At 36.8% G+C, this 26280-nt stretch overlaps 2 protein-coding genes across 2 annotated transcripts in view; one reads left to right on the top strand and one right to left on the bottom strand.

The window, feature by feature from the left end:
• Positions 1 to 430: 430 nt before the first annotated feature.
• Positions 431 to 18969, bottom strand: snx3 (sorting nexin 3). Its single transcript, XM_067384026.1, has 4 exons — positions 18736 to 18969; positions 3676 to 3771; positions 3258 to 3382; positions 431 to 1217 (listed from the first exon to the last, which is right to left on the bottom strand). The coding sequence occupies exons 1-4, from the start codon at positions 18895 to 18897 to the stop codon at positions 1112 to 1114; spliced, it is 489 nt and encodes a 162-aa protein (XP_067240127.1). The 5' UTR covers positions 18898 to 18969; the 3' UTR covers positions 431 to 1111.
• A 479-nt stretch (positions 18970 to 19448) lies between these two features.
• Positions 19449 to 26280, top strand: part of afg1lb (AFG1 like ATPase b) — a 36793-nt gene continuing 29961 nt past the window's right edge. Inside the window, exons 1-5 of the mRNA XM_067384025.1 lie at positions 19449 to 19557; positions 21734 to 22068; positions 23269 to 23320; positions 23459 to 23560; positions 25305 to 25432. Coding sequence (XP_067240126.1) covers positions 19449 to 19557; positions 21734 to 22068; positions 23269 to 23320; positions 23459 to 23560; positions 25305 to 25432 — 726 coding nt within the window. The remainder of the gene's footprint in view (positions 19558 to 21733; positions 22069 to 23268; positions 23321 to 23458; positions 23561 to 25304; positions 25433 to 26280) is intronic.

Genomic DNA, 26280 nt, shown 5'->3' with positions numbered 1-26280 from the left:
CTCATAAAGCACATATTAATGCCTTATTCTGCATGACCATATTCTACATCGCTTAATCCTACCCAATATCTAAACTTAACCTTACTATCCATTATTAAGCAGTAATTAGGAGTATATTGAGGCAAAAGTAAGAATTGGACCCTAATCTAAAGTGTGACCAAAAAAAACTTATCCTGTAGATGTTGCAAATATGATTTTATATGATTTAAATGGATCTGAGATTATTCATTGAGTCTAACAGAACAACACTAATCAAAATATACATGCATCTCACTCACTTTATACAAACTCCGGACGTTCAAAAAGAAAAACCTTTTAAGGCAGAATGAATGAATCTACAAGCACTCTAATACTAGGATCATCTCTTAAAATATATTTTATCTGAACCATACCGAGAGGCTTTCGTTTTTCAAACCACATCATATGTGCGTGTGTTTGATCCGTTTTATTGGAAAATTCTCATAAACAAAACAATGGCACAGCAGTATACAAATCTGGAAACATGCAATGTAGGCAGAACTCTGTGTTTCTGTGTAACACCATTGCACAGTAAAAACAGGCTTGTGTGCAGCTAAGTGGGACACACAGCACACGATCAAGGAGGTTCCCAATTAAGCGCATCCTGCATGGTAAGCTTCTGTACGTGTTCTTCAGCATTAAAAGCAACATAAGAAGGCAGTAGCAATAACACAGGGATGCCAATGTGTGTGATATTGTGCTTGCATAATTGTGATGTAGTTATTTGGTTTGTTTTGTTTGATCTTGTACTACAAATATCAAAGTTAGTGGTGCTCTCAGACAAAACTACCATAAATAATTGCAAACCACAATTAATTATAAACAAGAATGTGTTGGATAGGACTTGAAGTGGTGAACAATTTATAAATCAGAGAGACCGAAACTATAAGGACAGATCAAAACAGTACTGTTGGAAAAGTGACTAATTCTAGTACGTTTTCAATCATTTGTCATCTTGTTGTTCTGCGCAGGTAAATGTTTTTGACGCCCTATGGTTCATGCTAAGATTCTTTTCCAGTTAAGAATGATTCAAAGCTTATTGCTTGTGGGCCATTTTTGTGTGTGTGTCTGTGTGTGTAGAGTCCAGACCGGTTCAGGCTTGTCTAATTTTTGAAGGGGTGTAGTTTTTATCCACTGACTCGTCCTGTAGGAACATGTGCAGGCAGCGCTCATTTTGGGCCAATGGATGACCAGCCACTCTGGAAAATCAGACCACAAAATGCACATTAGCCATCATAAAAATATTATGCAAGGATGCACATTGTAAAGCAGAAAAAAAGAGAGAGAGGAGGCGGAAACAACTTTGACCCCAATCAAGATGCAACTCTTAGATATTATTAGGAGGCTGTGACATTTCGCAGCATTCTTCTTTAGATCATAAATCATCCAACTTGAATTTCACAGCGATAATATCGGAATTTAATTACGCATATTTTTAAAAAAGTAGAATGAGCCATCATGCTAATTAAACTCATTATTTTACCATTCAGCATCCAATGGAATAAAAAAGGACCCTCACACCTCTAAAATTACACGATGCTCACGATGTTACAAGTCAAGATGATGGAGAATCATTTTCAAGTTTGAGAGAGGCAATATAAAGACATGCTGTACAAATCCACTCACACATAGTCGAGAAGTATGATGGGCATGCTTCCCCCTTCCCCAGGTGCTATTAGTACCGAACAATGATATTTAATTCAGGAATTTTTGGTTAAAGAAAAAAACCCATCTTAATTACCTCCATATCCTTTCTTTCTTCAAACCTAATTTACAGCTGTTCGTCTCGTATTAAAATTCAAACAGGTAGAGCTGGCACATTTGCACATGAAACAAAGATAATGGCAAAGTCTGCAATCACAGCAAATAATTACAATCGAACTGTAACTTTTATTGTCTCAGTCGGCGGGGGAACGGCACCTCGGATCAAAAATAAGCAGGAGTGCACACAACATCTTGTAGGGAAAAGGTATGCACGCCTGTAATTTCACTCGCAATTATCATAAATTACACATCAAAAATAAAACAAATGTAAAAAGTAAAGCTGGTGCACTTGTGGCCTCTCATCAGTTTCGATCATTCTGTAGGTAATTATGAGAAGGAAAAAAAAGTGTGAGGGAAGACATCGGATGACACAAAGGCTGGCAAGTGTATGTTTTTCACTTTTACAGAAGTACCTTAACCTAAAAACTCAAAATTAACGGAAAGAGGGAAAACTATTGTGTTGCGTTATCATGATAACTGCTTCAGTCTTCTTTATAAAAACAGTTCAGATGTGCCGAGGCCAAAAGAAGAGGAAGGATGCGCGGTAGAGGACTTTGTAAATCTTGTCATATCAACATTAACTCAAATACACTTGAGAACAAAATTGCAAGGGTAAATATCTTTATTTCTGATTAAATGACTTCATATCCACAGTGCATCATGGGTACGTACACACAGTGTCCTCCATTAATAATAGCACTCACCTTAAATACGTGCAAAATAGGCTGTGGAAAAATGTCTTTACTGTTTATCCTCTTGTTTATTGTTTTACAAAAATATAACCTTTAATTTAAATTAATTGCATTTTTTTTTTTTTTTTTCATAATTATCTTTTTTCCCCCTCAAATATGTGAGCCACAACTTTTTTTTCTGCATGGCTATATTTCTTTGAAGGCTCACACCATTTAAACATTAGATTTTTGTGAATATTTCGAATGAAAGAATATAGGTTACATTTTGATAAGTATTTGTAGTAGTGCCAGTGATTGTGTCGCACTTGTTGCATTTAAAAATTTAACTTATTTCAAGTCACTTTTTTCTAGAATTTTACTCAAGTTAAAGATTAGATTTTTGTGAAGATTTTGAATGAAAGACTAATAGGATAAAGACATTTTTTGACTTTTTGCTTATATTTCAGCTTTATAGGTTGTTAATATTACTGGAGAAATATTTTAGCATGTTGGCCATAAAGATGCAATATGGTAATTTTTCTTTACCTCAAACAGTATAGCATGGCGCAAAGTCATGAGTTTGATTGCAAAGGAATGCATGAACTGATAAAATGTATACCTGAAATGCAATGCAAGTCAATTTTGATAGAAGAAACTGTTAAAACTGTCAAATTTGAAGTTAATTTTGATGTATAACGATTAAGATGAATTGACTTTTACTACTCGTATGGTTCGACTGAATGTGAAAGTAAACCCAAAGATTAATGTTTCTGGTAAAGTTGTCAGGGGGACCTTGAGACTCACTTGTTGAGGAATTGTTCTAGACCCTGCCGCCGTTCCTCGATAAAAGAGTCGTCAAATATACCATCATCCCCACGGAATGGGAGCTGCCTGATCAGAGCCTTTCCAGGAAGAGGAGGAACTACCACCTGTTTGAAATACAAGCATTCACGTTACATACATCTCAAAATGCAATCATAGGTCTCTTCCAATCACTTCAAACGTCATTAACTGAACTACAGAATACTTTCCATTCCAATGACTGAAAAAACAAAAAACAAAAAAAACACTTTACTTCTTAGATGTATCTAGTTGAACTGGACCCTTACAACAATTCGGACATTATGCAGTAGAAGGGAAGGATGATAAAATGCCTCAGTCTGAATATTCGTGCGATGTTCCAACCAAATCAACACTACTATTTCACACATCCATCCTTCACCTTGCTTTCCCTCTCCAGCTCTCCTCTCAGCCACTCAAAGTCGCTGTATCTCCTCCGGACACGTGACTCCTTCAGCTTGAATATGGGGAGGTTTGTCTGTGGAGAACAAGAACGGACAAACAACATCAGAATCATCACATCCATCTCAAAAAAAGACCCATATCTTTTATAAAAGTAGTTTGAAAACCGTGATAAGACTCGCAATGTAGCTGAAAAGCATCAACTCATCAATGAAACCAAGTTCAGTATTAAAGTAAAGCATTAAATAAATAGGTAAAGTCCACAAAAAGGCTCACATAGACACTAATACAGGGTCACTGGAGAGGCAGATGTTTATAAAATAAAAGAACAGCCTGATGACAGCATTCAAGGAGAAGCTGAAGAGGCAAAAGGCAGCGCAAGTAACAAACACAGACGGGAATAAAAGTACAGATCAATACTCCTACACGGGCTGATTTGCTCGACACAGACTCAAAACAGATGAATACATGGTGGAGGAGACAGTAAGTTAAACGAATAAATGAATGTGTGCTTTAGGGTCCAAGTCTCATGTGGGCCCTAATTGGACAGGAAGAGTTGAAATGCTCATCGATCCTCAGTTACCCCAAGACCATTCCTCTTTCCATCGCTTACTCTCCCTCCATCTCTTCAGCTGCTCCAAGTCATGTTTTTAGCCTTGAGAGGGTCCCTTCAGAAAGCGTAGATCTCTCCATTCAATGAGAAACATTGATGAAATACCAACCACTTCAGCTTTCCCCATCTCTATTCTTTCAATCTTTATCCATCTCTGCTGGTTCCCCCCTCTATCAATCTGACCAATATTTGTTTTTATTCTAGTCTCATTAAGCAATGTTTCACTGACGGTGTGCTCATATATTTTTTTGTTTATATCATGGTATATATGACATAAAGCTAAAGTGGCCATTAATAAAGAAGTTAGTAACATAAAATTAGTTGTATTCAGCTGGTCATGTGACCCGATCCATGCAGAATAAAATCACTTTTTTAGACAAGTGATATATGACAGGAGTCTCATATGAGTTAATAATTTGTAACTTATTACTACATATTACATACTACTATTACATATTATGTGCACCTAGAAAGCCACGTGTGAATACTGAAATGAGTTCTCTTTCGCTTCTTTCACGAAACAGACAAATTCACACAAAATTGTATCAAAATGCCCATCTTGATGCATTTATCCTTGTAAACAAAGTCAGATACGGCTCACGAAAATGTAAATAAAACTTGTGTATGAGTATATTGGATCCGTGTATTTATGTTGGCCTGTTGAATGTTAAGTGGATCCAATCCATGTTCAATGAAAATGATTTGATTATGCAGCAATAAACTAGCTAGCATACCTTAATGCATGCGTTTTTGAACTTTGCTACCAAAACAGTAATCTATTTCAACAACAAAAGTATTACAGTATCGGACAATAATTGTTTGTTAAAATCAGTACCGGCCAAAAAAAAAAAAAAAAAAAAAAGATTAGTGCATCCTTTAATAAATTACATATCACATTTCACAATATTACTGTTTTTACTGTATTTTCTTTTTTTGAATATTATGTTTTTATTTTGGCATTAAGACAACATAGAACATTACAAAGAGACAATGACAAGAAACGGAAGAAAAAAAAAAAAAAAAAAAAACATTTTGAATGATTTTTTAACCTCGAGTTACATCAGTTCCTTCAATTTTATACATATTTCCTATAATGTTATACATTTCTAGGCCAGTGTACAAGGGCAATATGGTGATCATGTGAATAATAAATGGGTCAGACCTTTAAACTGTTATCCTTGACATTTGATAGATGTTTAAGAAAGGGTTCCCAGGTGGCCTCAAAGCCAGCAATATTGCCAGAGAGGTTGTGTCTGAGTCTCTCCAAATGCAAAGTGGCAGAAAGTTCAGAGAGCCAAGATTTAAAAAGTGGTTTTGATGCCTTTTTCCATAGACAAAGGATAATTTTTTTAGCTACCACCATTCCATATTGGATAGCTTTTTGAGTTTGACGGTTGATACCATGAAGAGATTTTTACTGTATTTTCGATCAATTATCATCACAGCTTAAAGGGATAGTTTACCGCAAAATAAAAATACTATCATCATTTACTCACCCTCATAGTATTCCAAATGTGTATACTGACTAAACAAAAATATATATTTTAAAAAGTTTAACCATACAATGAAAGTCAATGGGGTATAAATGGACAAAAACAGTTGGAAACATTCTTTAAAGTATTTTTTTGTGTTACGCAAAGAAAATAAAAATAAATCATACTATTTTGCAACGACATGAGGGTGAGTAAATGGCAGAATTTAAATTTTTGGGTGAACTATCCATTTAAGTGAATATAGCTTCCAATCTTTTCATTTAGGTTTCAGTTTTATTTGCAGTAACCTCCCCACACCACTCATGGTATCATTTCTCTAAACGTACAATTTGAATTTTTCATAAACCTTAGACGTTCCTTCAACCCACGCGGTCATATGAGATGGGGATTAACTCAACGGCTATGAGATCAAGCTAACTGCAGTGCTGCGGAAGCGTTTAGTAGCAACCTTGCTGAGGTACTTGCTAATACTGTGTGAATGGCTGGACCACTGGGTTTAGATTCCACTAAGTAAGCAGGTCTAAAGAAGTTAATCCCCATGTCAATTGATCGTGGTAACAGGTAATTTAATACACACACTCATGACTATTATGTGCTGTGCGGTCACACTGGAGGAAGAGTTAGTTAGTTATTGAACAGGATTAGTTCTTAGGCCAAGGATGAAAGCCCATTTATCTTGAAAACGTCTTAAAACACACACAAACACACACACACACACACACACACACACACACACACACACACACACACACACACACACACACACGATAAGGAATGAAAGGTGTCAATAGGTCAGGTTTTGTTTCTTATTTCACTCTTCAGCTTCAGTCTTTTGTTAACAAGAAAAAAATCCAGTTATTGTCCAAACTTCTAGTCATCTATTCCTCTTACTCTACTCACCTTAAAAAAAACACATTTCAAGTTTCAACAGTATTTTTGTTTTTGACCAAAATGTAACAATTGAGTCATGGAGCCACATTGACATCCCCACATCTCTGGAAATAAACCATATTGGGCCTTAAACACTAAGACTCCAAAAGAAAGATTTAGTAAGAACCAACATCTAAATGGATTTAACTTGAGTTACAGACATGCAAACTTTATGCAAAAATCAATACTGGTAAAATTGTGCGGTTCTCTGTACATATTTCGGTACCAGAGCAAAAATTGTTGAATTAAGAACTTAGAAAATTTTGTCCCATTTTGTCTCGTCTGTTGGTTATCACTGTCAATCTTCACAGTTTCAATTGCGCATTTTGTTAATCAAGAAACTTTGCCATGTACTTAGCAGCATGAAAAACTAAACTTGTATTCAGATTGTGAATGGGTAATAAACAGAAAACAAGAGAAGAGCCCTCCCTTTATAATCACTACGGCTGTCAATCTCTAACATGCAAGCACACTGAATTCTGCACTCTTGTGAAAACTCCCGTTATAATAAAACTGTCTTAACTGTACAATAAATCTCTTATTTACATTGGGTTTACACTTTGTTGGTTATAATAAAAGTGAGTGGGCGGCTTGCGTTGAACAAAACAAAAACGTGTGCATTTTTAGCAGTTAAGCAGAATCTGATTAGAGGTCTTTGCACACTGAGTCCGAAATTCACGTCCGAAATTTTCGCACGTTAAAAAATAAATACGACCTCACGTTGTGTCAATCAGGTTTAAGGTGCGGTCACACTGCACTTTTCGTTCCATTGACTTCCATTCAAACGCATGCGAACGCGTGAGACCGGAAACGCAAGCTCGTGCGAAAAATTTTGCATTTTGCAGCGTTCCAAAGTTCAAGTTTGGTGAACTCTGACCTGCGAATTCGCATCACGTGAAGACGTGCGACCAGTAGAAGATCGATTCGTCACGGCATGACCTCTTGGCTGAATTAAAAGAATTATATTTTTTGCAGTAAAGTCGAGTAGGTTCTATATTTTTACATTTTGAATGTATTGCTTTAAGTTATGGGTTGAATTCATGTTTATAAAAAAGATGTTGTAGACCGTGACGTCATATCACGACCGTTACAGCATCCGAATAAATTTCGCACGTTCAAAGTCTAGTATGACTGTGGATTTACACACTGCCTCCGAAACTTTCGTCCGTCATAACGATATTCGGATCAGGATCGATTTTCGCATCCGTGGCACGCATTTTGAGAGACGTTTTGGCAATTCAGAGCCACCGTACAAGCGAACGCCAAAATCCCGAATGCCATCTGACAAGTTGATCCACCGTCGTCTACTAGGGCTGGGCGATAAATCGAATTCTTTGGTCACGCGCATTTCGTCAGTAAAGCCGGTTCCCTTATTACCGCTAAATCGCCATCACCTGCTTTCAAATGGAGCGCCATTTAATAGACAGAGCCGTAGTTCACTGACAAGCCACGCAATATCGCGTTCAATATCGATATGAATCACCGTCGTCTACAGCACAAAGCAGCAGCACTGCATGACAAACAAAATGCGCAATACAAAGAGACAGAATATAAAGTCAGATTGTGCCAGTATCACTAGCAAAGCATCAAACTGACATCCTGAAGTAAACTTTCAAACGCTTGGGATAATCACGCAGCTCCTTGATGAGGTGGAACTCTCCTTCCTCTCTATGCAATCTCGGGATTGGATGGACCCAATGTTTCCTCTTTCTTTTTCTTTTTTTTAGAAGAGAGGACAACTAAATCATGCTCACTGCTTGAAGACTCCATTTTGAGCTGTTTCGCTATTTTTTCGCTACAAATTCATCAATATGGGTGCAAGGTCTCTGTGCGTGACGAATTTTTAGAATCACGAATATGAAAAAACGCATACGAAAATTTCGGACTCAGTGTGCAAAGGCCTTAAATTACAGACTAGCACCACTGATAGGCCATTGCGTTCAACAGATACGATTGTGATGGGCAACAAAGCTCAACGCTTGTAAAAACACGCCGTAAATAGAAACCTTTAATGCTCAGAGAGCGCTCAAACAAACGTGAGCATCTATGAGTGTGTACTGAATATACCGGTCTATACTACTGGTACTGCAAAAATGCTGGCACCGTCAACTTTCTTGCTTTTTTTTTTTTTTTACATTTTACAACTCTACAACAATGCTAAAATATTTAACTAATAGATCTACCAATCTCGGTGTAGAAATAAAATAATAATGCTGCCATCTTTCTAAACTCATTTTCCTCTTCCTGTAATTTGGCTCCAAAGCTCAGGTAAATACTGGAGTACCAGCTGCTGAAAATTCAGCTTTGCCATCACAGGAATACATTCTATTTTAAAATACATTAAAATACAAAACATTTATTTTAAATTGTTAAATTGCTTAAAATTCCAAGTCTGACCAAACACGAAAGTAATATTACACAACAAGCTTGACGATTAACACATCAATCATGTCCCTAGTGCAAACACCACAGGAACAGTTGCATGCTATAGTTTACTACTTAAGATTAGAGGTTTGTTCAAATCCCTCACTCTAAGTATGAGCAATAGTAATAGTGACGCTTGCAAGCACCACTAATTACACTTCAACAAAACTAGTGTGACACGAGAAGTGTTGTATTTGTGTGTGCGTGTGCAAAGAGAAAGGAGGGGTACGTCACACTGTATACAGCTGCAGATGTAAACTCCAAAGAGTTTGACTGTCCTCCCCTCACTGCTAATGATCTCAATCAAACCTGAGACAAGCAAACAAAACAGCCCAACAAAGGGCCTGATTACCGTGGCAACCAAAGTTAACCACACAGACGGAAGCCCTTACACATCAAACACTCAATGAGCAGATGAAAACAGCCCAATTCATTAAGACAGCAGCCTTGCGCTGCGGCTAAGACGGGGCTTTTCAAGAGGTCCATCAATACCTGTGAGCGTACTGGAGAGAGGGGAACGGTATGACATGATTAAACTGGCAGGTAATGAGACTCAGTGTTAGACAAGACGATCAAATGCTTAGAGACTCTCTGATGGTCAGCTATGTTCTCTTGGGTGGTTTTTATGTTAATTCTGTAAGCTCCACGAGATATTTAATGATGTCGGCTTTTTAATTATCTCTAGTTGGCCACTAACAGGACTTGAAACCAAAGCCTTCCCATTATAAAGCATAACACTGTGGCGAAACCAAGAGCGCTGTGGTAATGCATCATGCAATAAAAGCTTTGACAGCTGCGAATGACAAATCAACATATTGTTGATCACTTGGTTTCTATTTGTTTAGACTAAGCAGCCCTACCCACAGTGATACCTCATTGGTCCAAAATCCTGCTCAACATAACTGTATTAAACATTAAATATGTTCTGATTGGATACGATTATGTCGCGTAATGCAGCATCTAGACATTCAGCGTGACAAGGCAAAAAGCTTATCGCTGGAAACTTAACATATCTTGTTAGGTCACAGCAAGCACTAAGATATAATGATAGATTTTAAATATGCCGGGGTCAGTTTGGGGTCAGTAAGATTTTTTTATTGTTTTAAAAGTAATTAAATTGATCAAAAGTGACAGTAAAGACATATATAAATGTCACAAAAGATTTCTATTTCAAATAAATGCAGTAAATATACTTTCTATTCAAAGATTTCTGAAAAAAATGTCCATGGTTTCCACAAAAATAGCCGTTTTAACATTGACAAGAAATGTTTCTTGAGCACCAAATCAGCCTATTAGATTGATTTTTGAAGGATCATGTGACACTGAAGACTGGAGTAATTTTGAAAATTTAGTTTTGCCATCAAAGTAATAAATTACACTTATATGAATATAGAAATTAAAACAGAAAAAAAAAATTAAGATATCCTACGACAAATTTTTGGAATGAATGAAATATATATATATATATATATATATATATATATATATATATATATATATATATATATATATATATATATATATATATAATTAGTATGTGCACAAACATTCCTTTTTTTGGTCAGAATTGTGTCCATTTACCAGAGCTACGTTGACTCACAGATTCTGTCCTCAAGATTCAACAGGTACGCTCAAGGATATCAAAAAAATCATCTTCTCCAAATGCTCCAAACAAACTAGGTTAAAAAACAACCTAAAAATGTCAAAATGAAAACAAAACCTGTAAAGAACGGGACAGACTGCCCGAGTAAGAAAAAGTCGGGGAGAGAGTGAGCGAGACAGACTAGGTGCGTTTTATGCACAACACCCAAAAATAGCCAATTGTGTGAAAGGTGCACTAAAAGCGCTCTTTCTCTTAGTCACTCTTCTGCACTGTTAAAAGCTTCCACATGGCTTATGCCGATATGAGGAGATGGCAGAATCCCGGTCTCTCTCCTCTTTTTTAGATGCATGTGCGTGCTGGGGACAATGGTGTAGCCTCATTAGGAGGAGAGAGAGGGCAGTGGAAAAAACAGCCTAGAGAGGTCACCTCACCCAGCGTAAGGGCTCTGTGCTGGCTATGCATTAGCTTTTAGCGAGTCGGATCAAGTCAAGTTTAAGAGCGAGCATTTCATCTCTCCGCCCTGCTCTCTCTTTTTCAAAATAAAAGTAGCAAAAATGGAAGCACAATGCCATCTCATCGCATCATAGCTCCAAAGAGAAGAGGACAGAGGGACAATGAGAGCACTCGCGCCCCACCACCATCATCCCCCTCCATGTTCTACACACAAGTCGCTCTCTCTCACACACACACACACACGCAAACACACTCACCCACCACCCCAACACCCTCACTCTGGCAAAAAGCTGCCCCCTGTCTTTGTTCCCATAGCATCAACTCCCACTTTTGATACTGTCATCTCAAGTAGGATATGGTAGCCTTGATACAATATGCTGCCCATTACCATTAAAATAGTTGTCGGGGAGGATGCTGTAGACTTTGGATTACACTTGACTGGGGCTGACAACCAGGCAAGCAAGCCATTTTTAGTAATGGCAGAAAGGGAGAGCGAGAGAGAGGGCTTTTTGGAAATTGGAAAAAAGAATTGAAGGGGGATGAAGAGGAGGAGGAGGAGGTGAAGAAGGGAGAAAGGGAGTGAAAGATGGATAGGGAAAGAGTGTTGTATACAAAAACGCAGAAGGGGGGCTGAGGATTCTCCTGTCTGTAAACAACGTTGAATCCCAAAGTCCTCCCTCTGATGGTTTTCGTGCAGTCAGCGTCACTCAACTTTAGCACTGTAAACACAATATAGATCTGATAAGAAATTACATGAACTGAAGCCAACAAACTTATATACAGCAAGTCATTATCTGCCTTCCTGCTTATGTTCTGCTGTCATGTGAATCTGAGCTGTGTGTGACAAACCCAATAAAACTGACCTATTCCAAGAATGCGTCACAGTTACAAAGTTGCATAATGCATAAAGTGAAAGATTAGAGGCTGTCAATATTCAGTTGCTTAAGGTACCAAAGTTACTTTCTTCATATTATGAGATAACACAGCTGTTTTTTGAACTGTTTTTTTTTTCTCATAAGCAAAAACAAAAGAAAGTCCCGCAAACTATCAATGCTTACAAAAGTATCAAAAAATCTTTCTGTCTCATGACCTTCATTTCAAGACAAACTACACAAAGCACAAAAATATATAAAATCAACTCAATAACTGCATACTTCTCATGAGCAAAAAGTAAGCAAATACTTGACACACTGGGAAATTAGGCAGAATACAGAACTTAAAGATATAATTCACCCAAAAATGAAAATTCTGTCATTTACTCACCCTAATGTTGTTCCAATCCCGTTTGACTTTCTTTCTTTAGCAAAACACAAAAGGACAGATTCTGAAGTATTGTACTGCCCTCACTTTCCCATACAATTACAATGAATGGGGACTGAGGCTTTCAGGCTTCAAAGAGAATGCAAAAGCACCATGAAAGAATCATAAAAGTGGTCCATGCTACTCATGTGCTACATTTTCATGTCTTCTGAAGTCATATGAAACACTAAAATAGAAATCCGATTTCTATTTTGTTATATACACTATTTTAAAGGTAGAAGAAAATGCAAAAATAAGGGTAAGTAAAGTCAACTCAAGTAATTTAGTAACGAGTAACTATTTTAAATTGTGAAAACGTATGTCAAGTTTGATGGGGAAGGTAGGCTATTTAATGTTTTCGATGAGGTTTTATTATTTTTTAAGTCTCCATTAGTGGGATCAGTGTGCCTTTGGTTAGGTTTATTCAATTAAACATCAATTACTGCTAAGAAGTTTTGAGTTAAGTGGACTTCAGGGACATACAACTGTGAGAACCTGTTTCTTTAAAGTTAGAAAAGTAGTTTATTCAAGTTGAGAAAATTCAAAAATGCTTTTTGTTTTAAGTTAACCCAGTGATAGCTCTGTGTGAGCAACAGACAAAAGTTAATTTCTGCAGCTGGATCACCGAGTCAGTGCGGTCACAAACAAATCATTCAGTTTTGGTATTATGGACTAAATTGATTCATCTGATTAAACATATGCCCCCAAATAGGCAAGATATGCCCACAAATCTATGGCAGAGTTCAAGATTTTCATTGAATAATGACTTCAATATTGGTTTGTTCCTCACACAAAGCTATCATATGACTCCATAAAACTTGGAATATAGTGCACAAGTATGAATAACTTTTATGATGCTTTTTTTTTTTGTCATTGTGGAACTTCAGTCCTGATTCATTATGTTGATTACAAATATTCACCTTTTGCATTCGATGGAAGAAAGAAAAGTTGTAATCAAAGAGAAAATAAAAGTTTAAAATAGCATGAAGGGAATACATTTTACCTTTATGTTACAGATGAACAAAAGACAACGGAAATTTAAGAATCCTTCACTAACTGAACTGAGGAAGAGATATGGGGGGGGGGGGGGGGTTGGGGCATGTTTTGTGCCATCCAGTGGGGGGGTGGGTTTGGCAGGGGGTTAAGACTAGGTCTGCACCCCCATAGTCATTCACACGTTCCACTCTAAAAGAAGGGATTAAGAAGCTTCTCGTTTCTTCTCCAAGACACACACACAAATATGGCTTGGCTTCTTTCTCTCACTTACCATGCCAGGATCATCTATGGGATGTGGGATATGACGATGGAAAGGATAATGGTTGGCCACCAAGCAAAAGAGAGAAAGCATGCATGGATGGTGCGAAAGAGCCTAAAAGAAAGATAGTGCCCTTGGCACACAAAAGCATGTAATCAACACAGGCAGTGTTACTATGACAAATACAAACAGAATCTCTTTATCTCGTCTCATTGTTGCGATTGGACTACTTCAGAAGCAAATCAAAAGTTGACAGCTCCGCTCTTTCTCTCGGTCTTGAGGGCTAGAGCGACAGAGCGATAGCGTGAGAGGGATGTGTGGGGTGTTCCCTTATGCAAAGCAGGGTCACCACCGACTCAGAGACACACAATAATACTGATTACACGCATATGCTAATTATTATACGCTAATCAAGTACAGTAGCTTTAGATTTGGGCTAATGGCAGGCGGTGGCTCGCTATGTAGGTAGGAGAAAGCTAAAAATACTATAGGAAAGCTGGGAAGACAGTGGCCTATTAGCAGACACAACAGCACCTGTCACAACTTATCAGTTGTGGAAAATGACTGCTTAGGACAGCAAGGGGATGCGACAATGTCTTGTCTTCGCCTCCGCCTCCTTCATATTTAAAAGTATAGCAAGGAGAATTTAGGCTATTTTGGGAAGAAAAAAAGTGATTTAGATGGGAAGAGTTTCAACAACAATACCTGAGCCTGATGAACATTTCGTCCTTCGTCAAAACTTCTGAAGGTAAGAGGACTTCGGGAAGAATTTTTACAAATGTATCAAGAATAGAATTCTAGACAAACACACAAATGAGACATTTTTCTCCACTCTTTCATGCAATGTCACAATGTTAAGCTGCAGGGACAGCTTGTGCCTTGCTCAAGTGCAACCTTTTGTTTACAAGCTCAAATCTTTAACCACTAAGATGACTTCTAGACACCAGCCCTAACTAGGCAACACACCTACACCAAGGTCAAATGTTACAAAAGGGACGTTCATACAACGACAGCAATTTCCAGTAACAAAGCTGTTGCAGTAACAAAACATTACAGTAACAGAAAATTACACCCAAGTCAAGAACCCATACAGTCGACATGGCATTAAATCTGACGCTGAAAAAAAAATTGGAAACATTTATTTGCATCTCCAGGTGTAAAATGTGTTTTTTATTAAGTTAACTTTGGGCGTATACATGTAGTCTTTGTATTTAATGGAGAAAATAAATTACGAAAGTGTAAAATTAACAAAGGTCAAAGTTAAACCATACTGTATTATAGATTTGTCAAAGGTACTGACTTCGGTACCAAGTTGGTACTGAAAGTTTAAAAATGTGATGCTTTGAGCGCTGTTGTGTGGATTTGTAAACACCTCTGGAGGGCCGCAACAACTATTCGATAAAATCGATAATAATCGATAATGAAAATCATCGACAACTATTGTTATTATACAAAACATAAGAATTCTTCATTTTAAGCTTCAAGCTAATGCATTAGTGTAATGGCTTGCCCTGTCAGGAGCTTTGCTAGATGCATGGGAGTCCTCAGCGCAAAACGTTAATTCTACGGCTATATCGTTGTCTGTAAATGTTACAAATTCACGAGAACATTTCCATTTTGCATAAATGTTTGTCCTGACAGTCTGCGTTAAACTTCAAACTTTACCGAATGAGCGCCATCAGGTGCACCTGCGTCAGATAGACACAATGCAGTAGAGGGATATTCAGCGCAAAAATATTCATTTTGCTGAAATATCTGTTGTTTAAAGTTAAATCTGAAGTCAACATGTCATTCAAGTATTTAATGAGAGTAGTAACTGTAAAGGGACAACAACATGTAATTGAATCCAAATATAAGATGTTTCTTATAGCCTATTTACGGGACAAAGAAATGAGAGTAAGAGGTGATTTGTGTCCAGAATGAATGTGTGCGTTCCTGCAGAACATGTATCTTGTCTGTTGGTTAACACTGAGTTTGTGTTTGTTTTTCTTTATTATCTTTATTACTATCTTAATTTTTAATGCATAGATTTACACTATATTCACTATACAGTGCTTAACAAATTTATTAGACCTCTGCCACGGAGCCACAGCTGTAAGGTGTAAGGTTTGTGCCACAACTGTCCTTAACTATCAGTATTGGTGCTTACTAAAATAATTTCATGTTTCTGTAATGGTTGATCCACCAGTATTTGTAAGCTCTTTAGTCACAGCAGTATTTCTAATGCTACAATGTAATTGTTGTTATCCATGAATTTTCGATTTTACTGTTTTACAAGTTTTACTGTTTAACATTTTATAGTTGTTTTTTTGTTTGTTTGTTTTTTTAAGATGCCCAATTACACAGTCAATAACAACAATGTTTTTTTTTTTTTTGGATATTATGTGTGTATAATAACTATTTAGTTGTTTCAGTTTGTTATTTGCCTAATTTCACATACAGGTTCTTCAGCACAAGTCTCTTAGCACAATCATACCCAGGGTTAGAGACTGCTGTATTGTCCCCAGGAGGCAGGAGGTGCACTGTGAAAAACCAAAGATAGAAAGTTCTGCATCTGGTGGAAGAGGCTTATTGTAAGAGTCCAGAACGTTATTCTAACATTAATCTAACGTTCCCAGAACGTTACTCTAACTTTCATCTAAAATTAATCTAACATCCCCAGAACGTTTGTTTTTGGTTTGTATAACGTTATTCTAATATTAATCTAACATTCCCAGAATGTTATTCTAACGTTAATCGAACGTTTCCAGAATGTTTGTTTTTGGTTCCCAGAACATTATTCTAACGTTAATCTAACGTTCCAAGAATATTATTCTAACATTCCCTGAACGTTCCTTTTTGGTTTGTATAACATTATTCTAACGTTCCCAGAACATTAGTTTTTGGTTTGTATAACGTTATTCTAACATTAATCCAACATTACCAGAACGTTATTCTAATGGTAATATAACGTTCCAGGATGTTAGTTTTTGGTTTGTATAACGTTATTCTAACGTTAATCCAATGTTCTTATAATGTTATTATAACATTTCCAGAACGTTATTTTTTGTTTCCCAGAACGTTATTTTTAGGGCCCGAGCACCGATGGCATGAGGACCCTATAGTAATTGCTCAGTCATTATTCTTCTTTGAAATGAATCGCATTTTTGGATGTAAATTTCAGACCTCTTTGCTTTCATAAAAACCTAAATGTTAAATAAGTGAAATATTAAATTTGCATTCATAGTGTTGCAATTATGACATATATTTAATTAAATATGTTAAAATTCATATGCATGTATAAGTCATAGAATAACTTTACCTTTCAGATGAATCTCTTTTTCTGGGATTCTGCTTTTTCAACTAAGTTGTGTAACATTTTAAACAGAATAGCTTATTTAGTATTTTACATTAATGACACGTATATATATATATATATATATATATATATATATATATATATATATATATATATATATATATATATATATATATATTTATTAAGAAATATATCAAGTCATTTATACATTCTGTAAAAGTTTATCTGGTGGCTTGGGGGTAGGGGGGCCAACTTACCCCTCTTTTAATATTTCACATTTTGTGCTATAACTAAATTAGCAAATGTTTCTATTTATTTCCTATAATAACACATTAGCTGATGGAAAGCAAAAGTGAAGTAAACCCACAGTGTTCCACATACATAACTACACCTTTTTACTATAATGTTGGAGATTAGCCAAAAAAAATAAAAATAAAAAATTAGGTTTGTATGCTATTTGGGCTGTCAGCTTTATGGCTAGCAGTCATTTATCTGTCGTAAGGTCCATTCCATGCATAACAGCACACACACTAAGAAATGCAAAACAGATGACATGCCTCTCTCTCACGGTTCTAAACTTCCTCTAACATTCCATATAATTTTGCCAACAAATCATGATTGTAAGCATTTTGTCAGCACAAATATCGGCAAGCTTAGGAATGACGTGTGTAAGAGTGGGAAATTCTGCAATAAACTGGATCTACTCAGCGAATTCAGATGAATTTTATCATCAAGGAATCAGTTCTGCTTAAGTTGGATGCATGCACAGACATGAACAAGGGAAAAACAAACAAATAATGCATTTTAAAAAGCACACTGAAAGGTTTCACTTGGTAAAGAAGATGTGCACAGTACTTTAACGTTAACCAGGTTCATCATTGTCATTATAAGCACCATTATCTTGGCCTTGCACAAAGGGGTGTGGTCACACTTGAGATCTAACTGCTTGAAACTCGTCTAAAAACCCTGCTTATTCTCATGATATTTGTAGACATCCATACTAAACTAAGTACTCCACTGCACAACACAAGTTAGTTGATCATTACAGAGTCAGGCTTGCAAAGGTATTGAGGTCAGTGTCAAAAAGAATATTTAAAGGGACAGTTCACAAAAAAACCCTGAAAAATCTGACATCATTTACTACTCCTTTTTTTTTGATGTTGTTGTTCCAAAACGTTATGATTTTCATTCTTCTTAATGTAAACAAAAGAAAAGAGATGTTAGGCAAAATGTTAAGTCAGTCACCTGTCACTTCCAATGGATCTGATTACTATACAATGAAAGTGAACTGAATGACAGCCTCAGGTACATTTCCTTTTGTGTTCCACAGAAGAAAGAAAGCTATATGGTTTTGCTAAACATGAAGGTGTGTAAATGAAGACAGTTTTCATTTCTGAGTGAACTATTCCGAGCACCTAACCAGAGATATGCACACTGATGTATTTGTTTGCTAAATCAAAATCAAAATAAAGACGAAAACAGTTACGTTGTCATAGAAATCTATTAGCAAGCCAACAAGTTCTACAAAGTTATAGCTGGACGCACAGAAGACGTGGTATTATTAACTGACACGAAGTACACTGTGATCTCCTTTTAAACGTATTAAGAGTGTATTTAAGCATCAGTAAGATCAGTGTGTGATGGTCTTATCAGGCCAGCATTGGCTGCTCACCTTCAGTCTGATCTCATATGTCGTAAACCTGTTCCGACCGACGCCAACCGTCTCGGGGTTGGCAACATCAATCTCTAGAAAATTACTCGGTGGCCCATACGCATCGTTCAGGTTTTGTGGTTTAGTATACAGCCTTCTCGTATCTGCTATGGCCTCAGCCATCGCTTCCCGTTACAGGTTTGAGCAAACAAGCAGCTATCGATTGCACTTCCGATCAGCTGAGGAACAGCTGACATGTGACATACCAACACGGTCACGTGTCAATATCCCTGAGCTTTGATTGGACAAAAGCTGTCATAGCGTTACTGTACATATGTGAAGTTGAAAATGTTTCAAATGACTATTTATAACCTTCTGTAGAGTAATGCCGAGCGTTTATTCAGTCATTCTGATTTGTGATTTGATAAGTGTTATTAAAGCATGTGCAGTGCACGTTTTAATGTTAAATTATGGTATAGGTTCTAAATTAATATTTATAACCTTCTGCAGAGTAATATCTTGTATTTATTCATGGATAAGTTATGATTTTAATGGCGTCTAATAATATATATTTATAAAGATATATTTCTTATCTAATGTAACGTGCTTGTTACATTACAGATTTCTTATGTGACTTATATAAACGCGACAGAAGAAGTATTGTTCACCTTATCAAAGGGATATCAAGGTGTCAGTGCAGGGAGCTCAATAAAGTTATTACGTTTTGAACCAACATGGCGGCATACGCGTCGCGGTGGACAACGCGATGTCTTTTAAGATTAATATTAAAAAAGACAAGTTTGTTGAAAGGAGTTGGGTGTGAGGTGTTGGATACTGATAGAGGTGAGCACAAACATTCTCCTGTCATATGGGCAGTGCTGAGAACACGTGAAAACACCGGCGAGTCATTACGTCATATTTTTTTAGGTAACGACCGGTCAAGTTATGTATGTATATAGTTAACTGTTATTTGTTATATGGCGTTATATACTTGTATAAAAATGACAATAATATCAACAACAACAATAGTAATAATAAAAAATATATATTATTATTATTTAAAAGTAATAGCCACGTTGAACAATTATTATTTTGCGATAAATATTGTTCTGCAGTTTGGTTATTACTTTTATGATATGGTTATTACTTTAAATATTATTACCACGCTGTTGAATTGTTAACTTTTTATTGTACAGTATACATATTTTGTACGTAAGAACACATTTCTTGAAATTTTCCCAAATTTTAAGTCTTTAAAGTTTAAATGTCCCATATCATACAATCTTTTAAATTTGTAAATTATGCAACGAAAAACACCTTTCTATGGCAGTATGACTTTTTTGATTAAGCATTTTGTGTTTATTTTATTATAATTCATATTTGTTATATATTATAAAATGACATTTTTTTTTATTTTTTTTTTAAACACTTATATATTTTAAAACACTAACACTGCCCTCCAAAAGTTTTGAAACACCCTAGAAAAATGGGGTTTTGGACAATATTGGCATGAATAAGGGACAACATAAACATAAAATAAACATAAAAATAAACATAAAAATGTTTACATAAACATTTTATACATAGAAAAAAACATATATTTTCAATTCCTCAAAATATCCACCATTAGCAGCTATCTGACCTAAACTGGGTGGTAATTGGTTGGTCATTGTATCTAAACTTAATTGGTTACAATTGTTGCTATTAAGCTATTAAGGTGTGCTGACCCAAAAATCTTTTACAAACCTGGGCCAAGTTTAAACCAGTAACCAGGCATCACAGCTGGCAAAGGGGCATGTCTGACTTTGACATATATTGCCATTATTATGTAATCAAAATGGAAATTATTATTGCTGGTCTTCAATGATAATGTCAAGTTACTGTAATGTATTTGCACCAAAAAATTATTAGGATTTATGCTGATATCGTCCAAAACCACACTTTGCCAGGGGTGTTTCCAAACTTTTGGAGGGCAATGTATGTATTTTATTTGCCTGATATAGATAATTCAAATCAAGTCAAGTCCCCTTTATTTATATAGCTCTTTTTTAGCACAGATTGTTTCAAAGCAGCTTTAAATTGATAACAGGAAACATAATTTTGGCTGTATAGCAGCTCTATTAGAAAATAGTTTAATTGTCCAGCTTAAGTAAGTTCAGTATTGATTCACTTCCAGTGTAAAAATGTTTAGTTATTCATTTAGTTAATTTATCTATACAGCAGCAGGAGAAAACAGTGATGTCAGCTCAGTTCAGTTCGCATACAATGGTGTCAATGCAGGCATATCAGTAATATCGTTCAATATTAGGTGTCCCCAACAAGCCAGAGGTGACAGTGGCAAGGAACCCAAACTCCAACATGTGACGAAATGGAGATAAAAAGCCAGAAACCAGGCTCAGTCTGGGGGCTAGTTCTCCTCTGGCCAACAAACAAACAATGCATGATTATGATTCAGGCAGCATTAGAAGTCAGATTGGATTGGAACATTCAAAATATTTGATCCAGTTCAATCTGGTTGAAGATCAGATTCATCACACCGCTATGGAGACGGGTTTGTTGACGACCTGTGCCACAGGCTGTTGTGTCGATGAGGCCTTTACAGGGGATGGTCTCGTTGACACAATCTAGCTGACACTTCAGTGATGTGTTCACCAAAAAATAAAAATTCTGACATAATTTACGCATACTCAAATTGATCCAAACCTGTACTGTATGTCATTCATTTTTTTTGTGGAACACAAAAGGTGATGTTTGACAGAGTGTTATTCACTGTAGTCATTGCATCCTTTTCCATACTCACTTTTTTTTTCCTGGGTGAGCTGTCCCCTTAATGCAATGCAGTATTACTGTTCTTTTAAAAAAAAAAAAAATAATATATATATATATATATATAAGCAATACAATATTCATCTTATTTAACTTAATGTGAATTATTAAGTGTTATAAGCGCTGTAAAAATTCCTTACTAGATACAAGTCAAATACATGTTGACCAACTCTCATATTTTTTTTTTCTTAAGGGTGTTCAACATTATCTGCCAGACAAACCTCTACATCAGCACCTTGGGCTGCCCGTGTCGGACTGGTCAGCCACTATGACAGCATTGTCCGCTCCGGTTCGCTGCAAGAGGACACTCAGCAGAGAGCTGCACTTCTTCAACTAGAACAGTTAAACAGAGTGATGACAGACTATACCAACATCCCTATCCTTCAACCTAAAGACTGTTCACAGAGTCAACCCACCTCAGAACTGGAGAATAAAGTAACATCGAGGGAAAGTAGAATAAAACATTGCAGTCCTGAAGAAAATATGTCAAATGAAAAAGAAGACAGAGATGTAAATGACACACAGGAGGTATGGTTTGTGTGTGCCAAACTGAGCAGTGCATTCTGTCAATGTTTACAGTGAAGAAAAAGCAGTCCAACCTTCAGTCAGACCCCAACACTTGCACTGTGCCATTGCCTAATTTGCTGTTGGCCTGTTATTTGTAGGTCAAAGCAGCTTCAGCCTGTTTGTGTTTGTGGGGGTGGAGAGTGGGAGGAAAGACCAGACCAAGCATTTGCTGGATCACAGCACAGCCCCCTACTGAGTCAGGACACCCCACCTATCCCTCTTTTCAGTAATGAGGGGTCGCCATTGTCTGGGAAAAAGATTCCCAGCTCCGCTTTTAATGTGGGGAAATAAACACAAACATGTACAGCGATGTGCTCTAGCCTTGATTATTTAGGGCAAATAAGGGCAAATGCACATGCAAGGGATGAATAAATTCATTCTTAATAAGTTAATCACTTATTATACTGAGCAAAGTTATTATTTCCCCCCAAAATTGGAAATCTAATCCCAAGTCATTGTTTATCTAAAGCATTACCAGAGCAAACAACAGTTCATTTGTTGAGATAAAGAGAGTGGAAAACAGAGCCTTTCTACCTAAGAGTGTTGGCATGTGAACTTTTTCCCCTTGGCTGCGTCCTGTGGAAGTGTAGAGCATGACTCCACCTTGTGGACCCGTCCCTGACAAGGCCTGTGTCCTCTCTCGCTCAGTGTCCTCACTGTGTTTGTCCACTCTACCGTGACTGGACCGCTGCCACCAGCCACAATAACGAGCTACAGAGTTCTGGAAGTCAGTGAGAAGTCACACGCTGTCATCCAAGAACGCTTCGCCTCACTGCTCAAACAGCATTCGCCCCCCGTAAAAATCAGTGAGGATGAGGTGAATTCGGGGATGAGGATGTCGGCTCGCTGTCTTTCCTGAATAATCAGTTGTCTGCTGCCACAGACAGTTCTGGGCTGGCTCATCAAACGCTTTGTACTCGGAAAGTTGAATGCGGTGCAGATATTGTTTGGAAACTTTGAGTCAAGCGGACTCTTAATCATTTAAATTGCCACGGGTTACTTGAAAATTTCTTTTTTTGTTACAGTGTGTGACAAAAGCAGACCTCGAGATTTTTTTGTGAAATGCATTTGTTTTATGATGTAAGCTATGTTGGCTTAAATGTGCTGAATTAAGCAAACAAGCTTTTTATAGCATTGAAGAAGATTGTTATTATTTTACAGGAGTCCCCAAAGCCACATCCCCCACACGGTTACTATATTCATGGTGATGTTGGTAAGTTTCAGTTCATTTTTAAGCCAAGGCAACAAAATGATTTGTCATTTTAAACATGCATATATTGAGTTTGGATGGACTCCTTTACATTGGATAGGCCAATGATGATTATTCTGTTTTCTGTTTTATAATCAACAGGCACTGGAAAAACCATGCTGATGAACCTTTTTTACTCATCTGTGGAAAACAGAAGAAAAATGAGGGTTCATTTCAATGGATTCATGTTAGATGTACATAGAAGTAAGTTCTAACTAATTTTCAAATGTGTGGCTACGTGAAAGGTTCTCAAACATGGGACTGTTGTCATATGCGCTAACATTCAAAAGTTTGGGGTCTGTAAGATTTTTTTGTGCTCACCCATGCTGCGTTGATTTGATACAGTAAAAATTGGTAATATTGTGAAATACTATTACATTTTAAAATAACTGTTCTATTTTGATAAATGCTAAAATGTAATGTACTCCTTTGATGGCAAAGCTGAATTTTCAGCATCATTACTCCAGTCTTCAGTGTCACATGATCCTTCAGAAATCATTCTAATATGATGATTTGGTGCTCAAGAAACATTTCTTATTATTATCACAGTTAAAAACAGTTGTTTTGATTAATATTATTTTCAATATTCCTTGTTGAATAGTAAATTCAAAAGAACATTTATTTGAAATGGAAGTCTTGTAACAATATATAAATATCTTTAATTTTTTTTAGCAATTTAATGTATCTTTGCTAAATAAGTGTTAAAGGGTTAGTTCACCCAAAAATGAAAACTGTCATTAAAGGTGCTAAAGAGGATGCTTTGTTTTATACATTTTTGCAATATTACTTGAAACTGTCTTTACTAACTGATAAAAGACTATTTATTAGGTGCACTGAAAGGAATAATATTAATATACATCATCTGTGCACGAGGTAGGGCCTTAAAAACATCAGCCAATCGTTTACACGATCATCGCGTAAACGATTGGCCCTTTGGCTTGTCAATCACTGCCATGACGTTCCATGTGCGAGACGAGCGCGGCTGCACGCTCCAGTAACTTTCCACACTCCACAGGCGCCGCATGCAATGTTTTTGTCAGGAGACAGGAGTAACAACTGCAGATTATGAGTTACCTGCGGTGAGTCCGACATAATGAATCCACTAACATGACACAGCGAATGCCGGTGGTAAACACTCGTGTTCAAATACTCGTGCACGAGTTTTGGGAGGCGTTCCCTCGAAATGAGCTGTGAAGGAGGGGGGTTGTTCTTACGCATGCGCTCATTTGAAAAACTCACTAACAGTCTTTCTTTGGTTTCTCAGTCGATGAAAAGATCCTCTTTAGCACCTTTAATTACTCACCCTCATATTGTGCCAAACCTGTAACACCTTTGTTCATCTTTGGATCAAATTAAGATATTTTTGATGAAATCCAAGAGGTTTTTTTTTATCTCCCATGTAATTACCACACTCAAGGACCAGAAAAGTTGTAAAGACATCGTTAAAATAGTCAACATGACTGCAGTGGTTCAACCTGAATTTTATGAAGTGACGAGAATACATTTTGTGTGCAAAAACAACCATTTCTTCTCTACCCTGTCATTCTCCTACGCAGTTTACATTGAAGACACATTGCAGTGCTTCCGTGTTTATGTTCGAGCGCCGACTCATTATTGACCGGCTCATGCGTTAGTATCACACGCATGCGTCATGGTGCTCACGTGTCAGTCACCGTTCTGAGGTAGAATTTTAAAAAATACTGACCCCAAAATTTTGAACAGTAGTATATTTACCTCTTTCCTTATTAAGCAATAACTAGTAATATTATTTGTACAAGTAGCTAACTAATATACACTTGTTTTCATGCATGTATAGCAATTAAGGAAAATAACAGCATAAAAGAGAATAGTTTATTGCTTTTCCTCTGAGATCAAAATCTGTTTTCATTCAAGTTTTGAGAGGGTTTACCATTACTTGTATTGATTTTAATTTGTGCATTACATTCAGGGATCCACAAACTGAAACTGAGCCTGCCAAAGCGACAGATAGGTAAAATGACAATGTATGACCCCATCTTTCCGGTTGCCATGGAGATCGCAGAGGAAACCTGTCTCATATGCTTTGATGAGTTTCAGGTGAGGGCAAGAGTATGGAAATTGAAGAGTTTGTAAAATTGTTTAAAGATTTCTAAGCTGCAATTTAATGCACATTCACTGTGTGTTGTGTGTGTTCGTGCATGGGTGAGGGGAATAATGTGAACCAAATCCCATATGTACAGCTGTAAGGAAGAATCAGCATGCTGATGGTATGTTTATGATGATGAAGTTCATCTGACCAGCACTTCATAGATATAAGCCTTGTTCATTTAAAAATAAACAAATAAATAAATCTTGTTCATTTTGGAGCCATCTAGTGGAGTCAGACACTTTCACACAAACCTGAAAACACATGTTGGGGCCACAGATAATTGAGATGAGAAAAAAAAAAGCTAGAAACGAACAGAAAACAGTATTTTTTTGTTGCAAATTAAATGTCAGAGGTACATTTTCCCATCAGCCATCTGTAATAATTATTTTTGTCCCATTGCTCAGTCTTTCACTGCTTAAGGATGAATGGCTGCTCTTTTTATTAATGCCTTTTAAATTGAAATGCTGATCACTTTCATTTATTTATTTAGTTTTGGATCTCATTATTGCCTAGAAGCTCACCATCAATCTGCTTGCCAGTCGTCGCTAGCGGCAATATGGAAAGCACACACATTTTGTTTATGATGCATAGATGAGGAGCTGACAGCCCCTTACCAATCAGGAGCCACCGCCACTTAAGCATGCAAATGAAGCATCGAGTTTCAGTCAGCCCCTCTTGCTTCCTTGAGTGAGGGGTAATGGAGAGCGACTATGGCGGGTCGCATGCATCCATGCCTCTTAAATGCTAATGAAATTTCTCCATTCTCTTCATTAGTCCGGCATCATTATCAGTAATT

The sequence above is a fragment of the Chanodichthys erythropterus genome, chromosome 4 (assembly GCF_024489055.1).
Source record: "Chanodichthys erythropterus isolate Z2021 chromosome 4, ASM2448905v1, whole genome shotgun sequence".
NCBI classification, from domain to species: Eukaryota; Metazoa; Chordata; class Actinopteri; order Cypriniformes; family Xenocyprididae; genus Chanodichthys; species Chanodichthys erythropterus.
Note: the sequence above shows the minus strand (reverse complement) of the source record. Positions and strands in the feature narration are given on the sequence as shown.

What these genes read in the sequence shown, in the direction of transcription:
- snx3 (XM_067384026.1), bottom strand. Translation starts at nt 18,897, where the DNA reads ATGGCTGAGGCCATAGCAGATACGAGAAGGCTGTATACTAAACCACAA. An exon ending in AGCTGGAGAGGGAAAGCAAG is followed by an intron (nt 3,383 to 3,675) that starts GTGAAGGATGGA and finishes TATTTCAAACAG; the next exon opens with GTGGTAGTTCCTCCTCTTCC. An exon ending in CTAGAACAATTCCTCAACAA is followed by an intron (nt 1,218 to 3,257) that starts GTGAGTCTCAAG and finishes CTGATTTTCCAG; the next exon opens with AGTGGCTGGTCATCCATTGG.